The 13972-nt window shown below is 33.4% G+C and overlaps 1 protein-coding gene across 6 annotated transcripts; it reads left to right on the top strand.

The window, feature by feature from the left end:
* The first annotated feature begins 1217 nt into the window (after positions 1-1217).
* On the top strand, positions 1218-13445 carry Muc2_2 (Mucin-2 (Fragments)). 6 transcript variants are annotated; one of them, XM_011193358.3, is made up of 4 exons: positions 1218-1351; positions 2605-2849; positions 9709-9915; positions 12389-13445. In XM_011193358.3, exons 2-4 carry the CDS (start codon positions 2798-2800, stop codon positions 12808-12810), a joined length of 681 nt encoding a protein of 226 aa, XP_011191660.1. In that variant the 5' UTR covers positions 1218-1351; positions 2605-2797; the 3' UTR covers positions 12811-13445. The 6 variants fall into 6 exon arrangements, with proteins under 6 accessions (XP_011191660.1, XP_011191664.1, XP_011191659.1 ...); XM_011193362.3 differs by having other exon boundaries at positions 1230-1351; positions 2621-2849; XM_011193357.3 differs by having other exon boundaries at positions 1239-1373.
* The last annotated feature ends 527 nt before the right edge of the window (positions 13446-13972 follow it).

Raw genomic sequence — 13972 nt, forward strand, 5'->3', positions numbered from 1 at the left:
GACTGCCTGTTTTAATTTTGATTTCTCGAAAAGTTATGAAGCGATTTTGTTAGAGTTTTGCACTACAATTTTTTAATAACCTTATCTAGTTAATGAACGAATGAATTTTCCAACGGCTGAGTTTTCGGAATCTTTAGAGCTCAACTTTCGGCTACATTTTTTTTACTGGTGGATACAGATTTAGCAATACATTAATTCAAACTAATGTTAAAAAATATTTACAAAATTATCTAAAAAGACTGAAATAGAAAATACCCAATAATAATGAAATTTAGAAAACAAATTTCTGGTCTCTCAGTTGGATATTCTTATTATAGAGAAAAGGTTTGTGGGAAAAGTTACATAAGAATTATTCGTATATAATTTTATAGCTGAAATGTCTTGAATGAAGCTTTGAGAGAGACCATATATGTATGGACCCGGTTTACAAAGGATTACTTTAGCCGCTAAGGTGTTATACGTAGCACCTTTTGCTTTTGCGGTACAAATTTATAGTTCAGTATTGTAATAACTAGCGTTCGAATACTTATAGCACATAGTGTAAATTCAGCAAAATAAACAAATCAAATCTTTGCACTTGTATTAGTGTGTTCCATGGCAAGGTAACAGCAAACAAAAAACTATGAATTACGTGGTACGTCTGATATACAGCATCTCGGCTAAGGTGATCGAATTTAAAGGTAAAAAAACAAACCGATGAAAATTTAAACTAAAATTTCTCTTTCAAATTTCATTATTAAAGAAATTAAAGGAAATTTATTTAATGCACATTTTTGTAATTAGACGTTTGTTTTGGTCCACGCAAACCAATCCAAACCCTCATTCTGTTATATTTTATTATATTACATATCTTGCTACATTTTATTAACAATGTCTTTAAAAATAATTTAAAATGAAATTGAAGCTATTCGAAGCAAAAATATTTGAATAATATAATTTTCGAATTCAATTACTATTATTTTTAATAAATGACTACTCATAATTGGCCATGTGACAGAACTCCATCTAGTATCACTACGGACTAAAACTGTTCTATGCGTGGCTTTGCGGCCCGCCAGACTAACCTAACCTAAGCTATTCATAAATAATTCATATCACTGAAGTTTTACAGATTACAAAACCGTGAAGCAAACAAAAATACCAGCTTCCAGCCGGCACTTTCGACAACCCTAATGCGTGTTGCCTAGAGATCGCCACTTCCACTGACAGCTGAGTGAACATCTGAGCTTGACTTGCGTTGCGGGCTTGGTCATTCTAGAACGTGACTCCACTTAAAGCGGGTGTGTCGTAGAAACGTACACACTGGTACAATACAAAAGTACCAATAACAAACAAAGTGATTGATATTCAGGTGACCGTGTGTGCGCATATTGGTAAATTTACGCAGTGTCAACGAAAATTGGTGCATACACAATGTCAACCGAAATCAAATAATTAAATATAAAGATTAAAACAAAAAACAGTTAATGTGATAAGCGCACATTGCGAGCGAGTGTGTGTGGGCTTAGCAAATATCAAATAGCAAAACTCGCTTACATTGTAAATATCGCTTAATTGTTTGATTAAAGTGACTTTCAATTATACTTTTATTAATTAATACACGCACGTATATACCGTTACAAATGTGTATACAACGCATATATTTGATTAGCGCTTAATTGATGTGTGCCATTAGCGCGGTGTTGATAAAGATAAGGTTTAACGGTTATTTGTCTGGATTGCATCCCGGCTCATACCTAGATATTGACGCGTACCGTGACAAATGTGTTCATAAAGCAATCAGACGACTTATGAGTATAACAGATGGCAGCCAACAGTCGAAATGATAATCGACAATAACAATTGAAAACAACAACAAAATATATAATATACTGTATAAAACGACAGTTAATCTTAAAGCAAGACACGCCGCACCGCGTTGCTCCCACGTTTCTGTATGTGCGGCCAATTGCAAAAGTCAAACACGCACATTTGACCGATATTCAAAGTAAACTTTTTTCCAATTATAAAAGGCAGTAAAGAGTGTCGACACAGCATACAATACGTCAGCCATACATACTTACACGTCTGTACATTCATAAATCGTATGAAGTATGCTGGTATATAAACGTCATTAGTCATACACATTTTGCAAACTACTATTTTTATAAAGAAAGCAACGCTTTACTGTCGTCACAGCCGCCGCGCCTCGGTTTAGCCACTAGTGATTCAGCTAACTTTTCAGGAATTCCTTAACCTCATTGCAGCCAATTCGTCCCCTTTGGCTGGGGAGCCCCGCTCAGCGGCCGTTCGACGTTTGCAAAGCGCGAAGCACATACAGTGCAGTCGTAAGCGACGCGAGATGACCAAGCGATCTACCGTTTTGCTTTGATCTTTCAGCCGGTTTTGTAACTATTCGCATTTCAGACGCTCGCCGTGATCGTCGTGTGTCGCTCATAAACAGTATTGCAAGCTTTTTATGTTTTGAGTTCGCGTGAGTGCACTTGGTTTCGTTGACTGCGCTTTATTTACATATGTATACATAAATAATATAGAATAAACAAAAGAATATTAAAAATTATAATTTTCAAATTAAAAGCAATTTTATTGTTTTTTCACGTGCAGTGTTGTTGTGTTTCAGTGTTCAAAATAACGAAGCGAGGAAGTGATCACATTGAGAATAAAGAAAAAAGAAAAAAGACAACAAAAATATTGAAAAGAGGAAAAATTGCTTTAGTTGTTTATTAAAAGATATAAAAGAAACTTATATAAGTTTTAAACTAAGTCACAAATAGCAGCAACAACAAAAATTGCAAAGATGTCAATGTACGGCAAACGAAATCAAAAATATCTGCTGCAACTAATCACAGGTGAGCAACAACAATATATTTAGCGCATGCTGCCACTTAACGCAAAACAAACACACATTGAGGTCATAGAAATTACACTAATGCGGTTGGTGATTTATATAGAATTATGCACTTTCAGCTGAAATCGCTTTAATCTGTGCAATTCATAATTAACGACCGATAAGCCACAAGTTGATGGCTTCGTTAATGAAATAACTAATTGGCAGTAAGAAACCAGATTAGATAAAACAAAAGTATGCAGATTTGTAAATGCGCTTGACTGCTTTTCTTTTAAACGATGTCTGCTCTCTTTTTGTTGTTTTATTGGCAAATCGCAATATGTATTGTGTACTATTTAAAGACAATAAGTGTCATTGCATAGATAAGGTAAACGCTTCGCGCGAATTTGTTTTTATTAAAATTTTAATTAGTGCACTTGCAAATAAAATATTAAGAATATTTGTAGTGTCATCTATCGCTACGCTGTACAGTTCGCTTTTTCAAGTGTTTTTTTAGCGAAGGAGTGGTGTCAGTTGACATTTCCGCGTATTTTGAGTTGTTTAATGAATTGAAGTGAAATGAGCTAACCACCAATTTTCATGCGAATATTATGATTTTGCAGCAAAATTAGAAATAATTTTTAATTATCACACTGATATTATCTTTATTGAAATGTGAGTGGGCGTGAGTAATCGTGGAAAATAAAGAATTATTCGTAGAAAATATAAATTAAGCCTTTTGCACTTCCACAATCTTTATAATTTGAATCACATCAATTTAATTTATTTGTTATACAGAAATCTGATTAAGTCAAAGGTTTAACTTCTCAGTAAACATTTAGGTTAGAGCGATAAATCTTGTTGTTGTTACAAGTGAACATAATCTCAAATTTTATGGGAACTATAGAGAACTATTAAATTGTATGCGGAGACCAAGTTCACAATGTTCAGTACTTTTTTTTAAATTTTCTTTATTTATACATTATAAAATCTTAAATATATTTCAAACCATACCAGCTCAAGAAAGTGATTGAGTTATTTTGGTAGAACGTTGCTCTTTGGTAAGCAGCAGTTCTCAAAGTCCAGAACTAGAATTTGTATTCAACTGTAATGATTTTAAAATTATTTTGGTTATCTGTAAGAAAGTTGCAAAAAGTGAATTATACTCATACAACGTAAACAAATGGTGTGGCCGTACGTCGAAAACACATCCACTTTAAAATATGTACATTTTAAATTCCATAACTCTAAACTCTATATTATATAACCCGAAGTTCTTCATAACTCGCAATCTTTAATAGGCAATAGAAGTAAAATTTCATACAAATTACTTTCCGTAACGTCTCTCCAACTTGAAGTTTTTTGTGGATTATGTTGATTCGAGTTAAGAAAGTTCAACTGTAATACAGATCCGAGTTGAGCGTAGGTAGGTAGGTAGGTAGATAGGTAGGTAGGTAAAGTGGATGTCTTACGGGACTAGAATGTCCTTTTGGAACCATCCTGTTCTCTTGAGAAAGTTGTTCAATTCAACAAGTTTTATAAACGCAACTTCGGAGACATCGACATCGTTGAGCATAAACACAACGATCATTGATTTTCAAAGTTATACCGACTGAACGGAATATCTACATTATGGCCATTTCCCTTTCTAACTTGTTATTACTTATTTCTGATAAGGTTTAGTGATCTTTACAGCAAAATATTTAGGAACAACTTCCCAAAAACTACATACAACATATTTTTTAAACAACGTTTGGGTTCTAATTATGTCGAACAATTCTAACCAAACATTATCATTTTATTAGGACTTTCTCTAGTTGGAATCTCTTGTAGGTTTCTAAACAAATTTCATATTTAAAATACTATCATGGAGCTACTTTAAAATAGGTTTGAGAGTTTGCGTTTGCCTGCATTCCAGTGAACTTCCGTACTATAGCGGTCGTCATTTGAACAACAAACAAGAAATTTCCTTAAAACATATTGACAATGAAATTTATAGGAGTGCCAATGAGTATAAACAAACCTAGGGAAATGAGAGGGTGTACCCATATACAGAGTTATAAATGGTATATTGACACTCATTTAAATAATCAAAAGTAAAGCTGAATGGCAATAAAGTTGAGTATATTTAGTATAAATCAATATTGATAAAGATGGAGTGTTGTTTTGTTATAAAAGTGCACTTGAGTTCATAATTTCGTCGCTCTTCTCAAAGGTGTTTGCGCACATATACACTCTGAAGTATGGTAATTGGGAATTCAAAACACTCATTTGACGCATCTGGAGCCATCTCCTTCGGACACGGTGCTATTCCACTGAGTTCAATTTGATTTCGGAGCTGTTGTTATTATTATGCCTGCATTGTGCTAATTACGAGCTCAGACACTTTCTGAATTCCACTGCCCTTTTTTATACTCTCGCAACAAATGTTGCTAAAGAGAGTATTATAGTTTTGTTCACATAACGGTTGTTTGTAACACCCAAAACTAAACGAGTTAGATATAGGGTTATATATACCAAAGTGATCAGGGTGAAGAGTGGATTTCAAATCCGAATGTCTGTCTGTTCGTCCGTCCGTCCGTCTGTGCAAGCTGTAACTTGAGTAAAAATTAATTTTGATGAAACTTGGCACACTTATTTCTTGGCACCATAGGAAGGTTGCTTTCGAAAATGAGCAAAATCGGACCACTGCCACGCCCACAAAATGGCGAAAACCGAAAACATATAAAGTGTCATAACTAAGCCATAAATAAAGCTATAGAAATAAAATTGGGTATGAAGGATCGCACTATGAAGGGGCATGTTTGGATGTAATTTTTTTGGGGTGGTGGGCGTGGCCCCGCCTCCAAATAGGTTTTTTGTACATATCTCGGAAACCAATAGAGCTATATAAACCAAACTTTCTGCAGTCGTTTTTTTTAGCCACTTCCTTATACAGTCCAAAAATGAAAGAAATCGGATCATAACCACGCCCACCTCCCATACAAAAGTTAGGTTGAAAATTACTAAAAGTGGGTTAACTCACTTACAAAAGAAAAAGTCAGAAACACTAAATTTCACATAAGAAATGGTAGATGAAAGCTGCACTCAGATTTTTTTACAAAATGGAAAATAGGCGTGTGATATATTGTGAAAATTGGCCAAATCGCTTCACAACCACGCTTACTTCCTATATACCAGAACTTTGAAGACGATCTGAATGAATACAATATATAAAGTAAGCACTAGTGAAGATATCGGTGCAGAACTTTGCACAAATACTACGTTAATAGTGTGGCAGCCCCATTCACGAACACGAGGACCTTGGTGCTTCTAACCTAATATTATACAATATATAAAACGAATATGCGTGTCAAATTGTGTATTATATAATATTAATAAAGTTAAATAAATTGCGAGAGTATAAAATGTTCGGTTACACCCGAACTTAGCTCTTCCTTACTTGTTATATGTATTTATGTGCTCCTACTTATTTACATAGATATGTATATAGGTAACATATGATTATGATGCCTCTAGTAAAATGATAATTGCTTTAATACACAAACAAATCAAATGAAACGGAGCAAGCCGTCCCACATTGCGATAATAATAATTGTATATATACATAAGTTTAAAAATGTCAGGTATACATACATGTATATAGCATGTGCGCATATGAAGTGATATTATCTAGTATGTAAATCATGTTTGTCATATATTTTATATGGCAATTAACGGCAGTTTACTTGTTGACACAACCAACCACAGATACCGTCAAGCGATCATGTGATGAGCAATTGCTCGAAAGTGGTATGCTGTTGATAATTTTGAACAACCCCAATAAAACATTTAGTTTGAGAGTAACTTGAGATCGCAGATCCTAGACATTGCTCTTAACACCAGCACTTGAGAGTTGCTATTAGCACAGCTTTCAGGGCGAAATCAACACTTTTGTTTGTATTTTAGTAAATATGCTTAACATTGAGAAAAATTTTAAAAGTTCTCAGAACTTTAACCATATTCGCTAATTGATCTCAAATACATGTTTTGTAGTTAGACCTAACTTCTGAAGGGCACGAGTGAAAATTACATCGCTTTCGAACAATACTTCGTGAAATATTGAACGACTTAGTTTGAATATTTTAAAAAGTGGATACAATAATATTTTGTAAGCTTAATATATCTACACCACCGGTTTTTGATGAGTGCTACTCGGCACTCGAAAGTAGCTTTCTATATCCATAAACACCATATGAGTCCAAAAGAGACTGGTTCGGAAGAAAACGTACAAATATCCACAAAGTACTTTTGGATGGCTATAAACCGAAGTTGGTACCGAGGTAACTGACACTTTAAAAATATCAAAGGAACGGGTACGACAAGTCATTCATTTAAATTTGGGCATGACAAAGATATGTGTTAGAAACTAGAAAGCTCAGAGTCTCAAAACGATAATACGAAACAAAACCGATTGAAAAAAAATATTTTTCTTCTTTCTTGTTGTTGATGACTCTCGTTTTTGTTTTCACAAACGCCAAATTAGTACTTACCACAAAATTTTGTCAATTCCACTCTCAGCAATATTTTCTCTCTTAATATTTTACGTAATACAGCTCAGTTGAAGCGTCAAGATTACGACTTATCACTGATTTAGAAAACAAAACGACAGATTCACCATTTTTGACTTTCATATTGTAACTAAAAATACCAAATTTCATAAAATTTGAAACTATTTAACAAAAAATGTCGTGCCGCGTGTATATGCTATCTTTAATTATACTAACGTGTTCCAATGGCATTTTGATAATAATTTTTCACTCGACACTAACATTGTTTATAAAAAAATATTATAAGAAAATCCAATTTGACAATTTGATTAATTTATCTTATAAATAATTTACAAACTGTGTACGAGTAGTATATATTAGTATATGTATGAAATATAGGGAGTTTTTAGAAGATATTGAAATGTATACTGGAGAAAGCAGTAAAATCAGCTCTCTAAATAAAACGCTAAGCGCTTACACCGGAAATATGTTCAAATTGTTTGGAAATTCATTTACGAAATTCGTGTTTTCGAACGGAAAGAAGGTTCTACATGTCCAGTCGCAGTTGACATTTTCAGCAAAATCGTCTAAATTAATGTCACTACACTTAAAACAATTAAACTAATTACATGAGATTTTTAATTACATCAATTTGACCGTTTTTTATTTAAAATAAAAGTTCTATTTCTCGAAAAAAGACCTTATATATTTTGAAAACTGTCTTTATTGAATGAATATGCAGTTTTTATATATGGAAAGCCTTGAAGTTTCTGGTTGTGGTTAATTGAGATGCAAAATAACCCAAAAATTAGGTTCCAAGTTGTATTCCGCGAAATTACTACAGTTATTATACCATAGTAAACTGTCAAGAGTCTTGAGTCTTTTTCTTGAGCAAGTCTTTGGGAAGACACTTCTTCCAATATTTGATTGATTCTTTGATTATTTGAAATTATAGAGAATCACCAGACAGTATCCATTACATCAAGCTAATTAAAATTGAGTACGTATGTCGATCAACTTTTATTTGTGACGAAATGGCCACTTATCGATCAGCTGATTCCGCCAACTGACTAACTTAAGGAACTCATAGTAAACTGAAGTGGTTTATTTGTGTTTAATGTGTCAATATTGCCTTTATATGTACGAGTATGCATCACTTGCTAAAATTACTTAGCTCACTAATGGTGCTTTCCTTTCTAGAAGAAGTAAAGTTGTCGCTACGAATGTTGTTCTCTAGAAAAAAAGGGAAAATAAAATTACATACTATTTCTATTTATTAATTTTTATTTAAGCACAAAGGTTTCATTTTTGAAATGATTGTAAATATATATTTAGATATAGGAATTTATATATATGTTTATAGAGAATTTGTTACCAAGTTGACGATTGTTATCTTTGAATAATAACAGATATACTGTCACGAGGTAGAGGGAGTGCCCGAAGCAGTTTGATGATTAGTGTTTAAATGATTTTTACGAAATAATATAGTCAATTCTTAAATTAATGTATGCCGCAATCCAAAAACACAAGACCCAGGAACTCAACTTTGTTCAGGAGTCCTTATAACCATGTGTCATGTCGAATATACATGTACTGGAACTGTAGCCACATAACCGTAAACTTGGAACTGTATTCTATTTTGATATATACATATATCTTCACGTGCTATAGATCAAATTTTAACTAGATACTTTTCGCCAACTCTAAATCCCACTTAACGGTACAATTATATATGTATACAAACACATATATAGTATGTGCTCAAGCATTGCCACTTTACATCTGCTGTGGTTAGCGATGGGCGCGCTTTGTTTACTTTTCTTATCACAACGAAAACGTACGCGTTTTCTGTCGAAAGCGTTTGTTGGACAGGTGCGGAATCAACCGTTAGCTGAACATTTTGCCGGCGCTGATACCGCTCCCCCAGACCCGTGAATCCACAAACGCTGCGTCATACTGTCGATAGCCGATTATACCAGAAGAACCTTTTCAAACGTGTTATTTTCTATTTTTGCGCTTAGATACACAAAAGTGTAGGTTGCCAATAGTAAATATTACAGTTTGTAGACTGTTTGACAACTGTAGTACAAATGCGCATATTGTTATTGTAAAATTATATTTAATTTTAGCACATGCCCATAATTTGTCTGCGCCGTCAATTATGATGGCGTTTATTCACCACCTGCCATAGATACCGTTTTTCTTTGTTTTAAAATCCACCTCAACGCGCATATCATTGTGCACACACACCCTCTACATACATACACATCCGTTTTATCATTATTTTTATTTCGTTATCATCTTTTTTCCTGAGTTTTTAATATTGATTTTCGATATGCGATTTCATTTCAGTTTTAACTGTTCTACTGCAAGGAACGCTCGGTCAATCGGTTTTACTCAGTCAGCGAAACTTTTTTGCGGAAGGCAATTCACATGAAACATTTTTGAATCAACCACTCAACGCACGTCTTAACTATACGGATACAGTGCCGAACTTACATTTGGAAACACGTGAGCAGTTTGATGATAACAACACCACGATAATTGTTATTAAGAGTAGTGAGTATTTTGTGCTTAAAAGTGCCACTTTAATTTGCGGAAATGTGTTCTAAAGTGTGCAATGAAATTACCGTTAAAATAACATCTCATAAAGTGTTTGAAATTCAAAATTAGAAGAATTGAATTTCGCGTTGTTTGGATAGTTGTTTGTGTTATCGCAAATTATTGTTGGAAGACAGAAAGCAATATCGGTGGAAATACGATAGAAATAAATAGAGTACAAATGGCTTGTGCTATTAATAAACCGTAATCAATTACGAATTAGCAACAAATATGTGTGATGACAGTGTGCAATACCTGAAAGAGTTATTTGAAAAAATTTAAATTGAACAATATTCTATATTTTTAGTTACTAAAATTCCACAGAATTTAGATGTGAAACCTGGCAATGACTCGCTGATTCCTGAAAATATAAAATTCTAAAAATTTGTCAGGAATTATTTCCACCAATTCGAAAATCTTTTAAGTGTAAACAGCTGATTTTTTTAAATGCATTTTCATGGAATTTTAACGAAGTGACTCAAATCTTAAGTCAATTAATATTTCCCAATTATATAATAAATGTATGACAAATGTACATTACCAATGGGCATTTTGACTATTTTCACATTTTTTTTTAGAGATTCTGGTTCGCACTAAATAAGATCAAAAATAGTATAAGAAAGCGATCAATACAATTGATTTGTAGTGAGATGATAACAGGGTTACATTTTCAAAAACTTTTCACGTTAACGACACATTCCGGGAGTACCAAATTGAATTTTAAGCTCATTAATAAATGTTCTTAATTATTACAATACACTTTTAACCACTGAATTCTATTTAACTCGCTACTACTTGTGATCTTCTGTTCCATTAATTGTGATCAAAAACTAGGCGCGTGGTCCTATAAATAGTGAAATGTAAAAATAAACCGATAATAAGAGTATCCATACATACACTGGTGGCCACATAATTAGGGACAAAATAAAGTTGAGTAAAACACGCGTTTCAGTTCAATGTTTTTAGCACTAAATTTTCGCCTAGAGACCCATTGTAAATTGCAACGGTATATTATAACTGTGCTCAAAAATGTAGCACGTTTTTGAGTGACAAATTTAGACACTTTTACTAAAATTCGGCGGTTTGATGAATTTATTGTATTTTGAGTGTGCTGGTGCTTGGTCACATACTTAAGGACACCAATTTTTTTTATTGGATTTTTTATTATTTTAACACAAAAACTTGCGGTAAGTTGTATAAATCATTTGTATATTAACTGAATATTCAATATCAAATAAAATAACTGTTAGATATGGGTCGAAAAAAGAGTTGTACTCCAGAATTGAGGAAAATGTTTATTTACAAGTACGTGAAGGAAAAAATGTCCATTAGAGCCGAAGCGAAGGAACTTTTATGCTCAAAATCAATGGTTCGCAATGCTTTGATTCATTACGGAGGACAGGGAGTAAAATAAGAAAAAAAAAAAACGACCCAGAAAAACTACTTCAAAGTACGATCGTGTAATTTGTAGAGTTTGCAAGGCGAATCCTTTTATAACTTCCAGGCAAATTCTTGGCACGATAAAGGATCAACTGACCAACGATGTATCAACACGAACCATCAGATGTCGTCTTCTTGAATCGCAAGAAAAAAACCGCACGTATCAAACAAAAACTTAAAGAGTCGTATTAAATTTGCAAAGGAGTATATCGGAAAACCCTTAGATTTTTGGAAACAAATACTGTTGAGCGATGAATCCAAGTTTAATTTATTTGGTTCAGATGGGAAACAATTTGTTCGTTAAATTTTCAATAAATCTATACCTTAGAAGATAATAAATTTGGTAACAGAAGTTTAAAAAAATATGTCGCTTTTAAATTATAAAATAAACCAATATTTTAAAAGAAAACGGAGTGTCCTTAATTATGTGACTACCAGTGTATGTACGTTTTTCGTCTAATCAATGAAATTATAAGCATTAAAATGGAAATCGCGATTTTTGACACTTCATAACACTTATCTTTACGAGTAGACCCATTAATTATGTTAGCATTTACAAGTGTATGTACACTTATAAAGCTATTTTTAAAAAGCCTGAAGTGGCGAACAAACCCTTGATCCATAATAATATTTATTTGCAGTGTTTTCCCACATTCGATTTTGGTAATTTTCTAGGTAATTAGTTGTGAAATTGCTGTTAGAACAAAACATAAAAAAAGTGACAAAATGCGGTTTATTTACAAGTAGAGGGTAATTTTCGCCAGTCACTGCGCGCTCCGTTCACTATTTCACCATAACGGATTAATATTAATCATAAACCCGTTTGCGAACTTGCCATTCAAGACAAATCATTATGGGTTGTAATGTGAATTCCACTGCGCACATGAACTTGTATTTACACTTTTCTATAATTAAACTTGACTAATTGACTACTGTAATTTCTCTTTGAATAAACCCTATTAACTTTGTTGTTGTTTCATTTTGTTTTCAGCAGTACACGAACAATCCAACGAATTGTCACAAACTGCCATGGACATCATCACCATCGTTTGGTATGTGGCCACATTTCTGGCGCTGGCCGCCTTCTTTCTGCTTATGGCCTGCTCGGACAGACGCTGCACTGAGAACCGTGGCAATGTATTGAGCCACGAAGCGCCCATTGCGCCGCCCACACCCTCGCCTTCGTACAGCGAATTCGCACCGCCCAGCTATGAGACCGTCATCAAAATGCAGCACGATGCCAAAACCAGCGTATTCGTTATACCCTTCCCGCCAATGGATTCAGCGGCGCACAAAGATGTGTGCAACAACAGTAATGGTGCCGGCGCGCACACACCTCACACACCACAAACACCAACAACACCGGCAATAAATTTCTATACAGTGAATGAGTTGGAGAAATTCAGTTGCTAGCTTGATTGCTAGTTTGAGGGCCAACGATCGCCAATATGTACAAATGTATCGGCATTTAATTGATTTAAATGTGACAGAATGATATGTGGGGCAGCATGAATCACACACGGTGCATCACTCGGTTATCACTTAACCATAACGATACGTAAAGCATCGTATTAGCTAACATTACTAAGTCAATTTGTGCAGTGATAGCCCTATCTAGCACACTCTCTACCTGTGTAATTGTGTATATAGTGCACATGTGTATATACATGTATATATATATAGAAGATATGTATCTTCATAAACGAATCAAATTTTCTCAAAATAACTGTGATATTAGTTAAAGTTGCACATATTTGCATTTGTTATATATATATCTTACGTATTGCAACCGAAATAGCAAACGCTATAAGTATACTTATATAATTGAAATGTATAAATAATCTAAACACCAACACACCTGTGAGTACAGTATACTCTCGAAAAGTAAATCGATTGGTATTTTAGGTAATTTACTTTTTCGAATAATTTACTTTTCCTAATATATACATTAATTATCTGTTTTTATAATATTAAATGCATTTTTAAACTTAACAGATTCATTCATTTATTTGCTTCAATAAAACATATGGATTTACATGAAAAACATATTTATATTTACATACATACATATGTATTTACTATGAGGAGAAAAATCTTGAATATTCTTTTGTTTTTTTTCTCTTGCAATATATTTTCTGACCATTTTTGTACGACAATTCAAAAAGTCTGACACCTGATTTGCATCGTTTTCATTTTTAAACCAGTGGATTAAGTAGGAGAGTTTATTTACTAAAAAGACGCGATAAACAAGAGAGTAAGTGTTTTTGCAACATCGTAAAAAACGCTGCTTGCTTCGTTTCGAATTTTTTATCACACTCTCTGAAAAGTAAATTAAAAAATTTACTTTTTCGAGGTGCATATGTAATCTTAAAGGTGATTAACTTTTCCGCGATTATTTACTTTCTGAGAATTTACTTTTCGAGAGTATACTGTATGTATTTCAGTCATAAATACATACATACATATTTTCTCTGCAAATAATATGCGTTCATATGTATCACATTTATTGCCGTAGCGTCCATTTCGTTACATAATGATATGATATCGTAATGTTTGCAATAAACGCGTAATTATG

This window comes from Zeugodacus cucurbitae, chromosome 6 (genome assembly GCF_028554725.1).
Source record: "Zeugodacus cucurbitae isolate PBARC_wt_2022May chromosome 6, idZeuCucr1.2, whole genome shotgun sequence".
Classification (NCBI taxonomy): Eukaryota; Metazoa; Arthropoda; class Insecta; order Diptera; family Tephritidae; genus Zeugodacus; species Zeugodacus cucurbitae.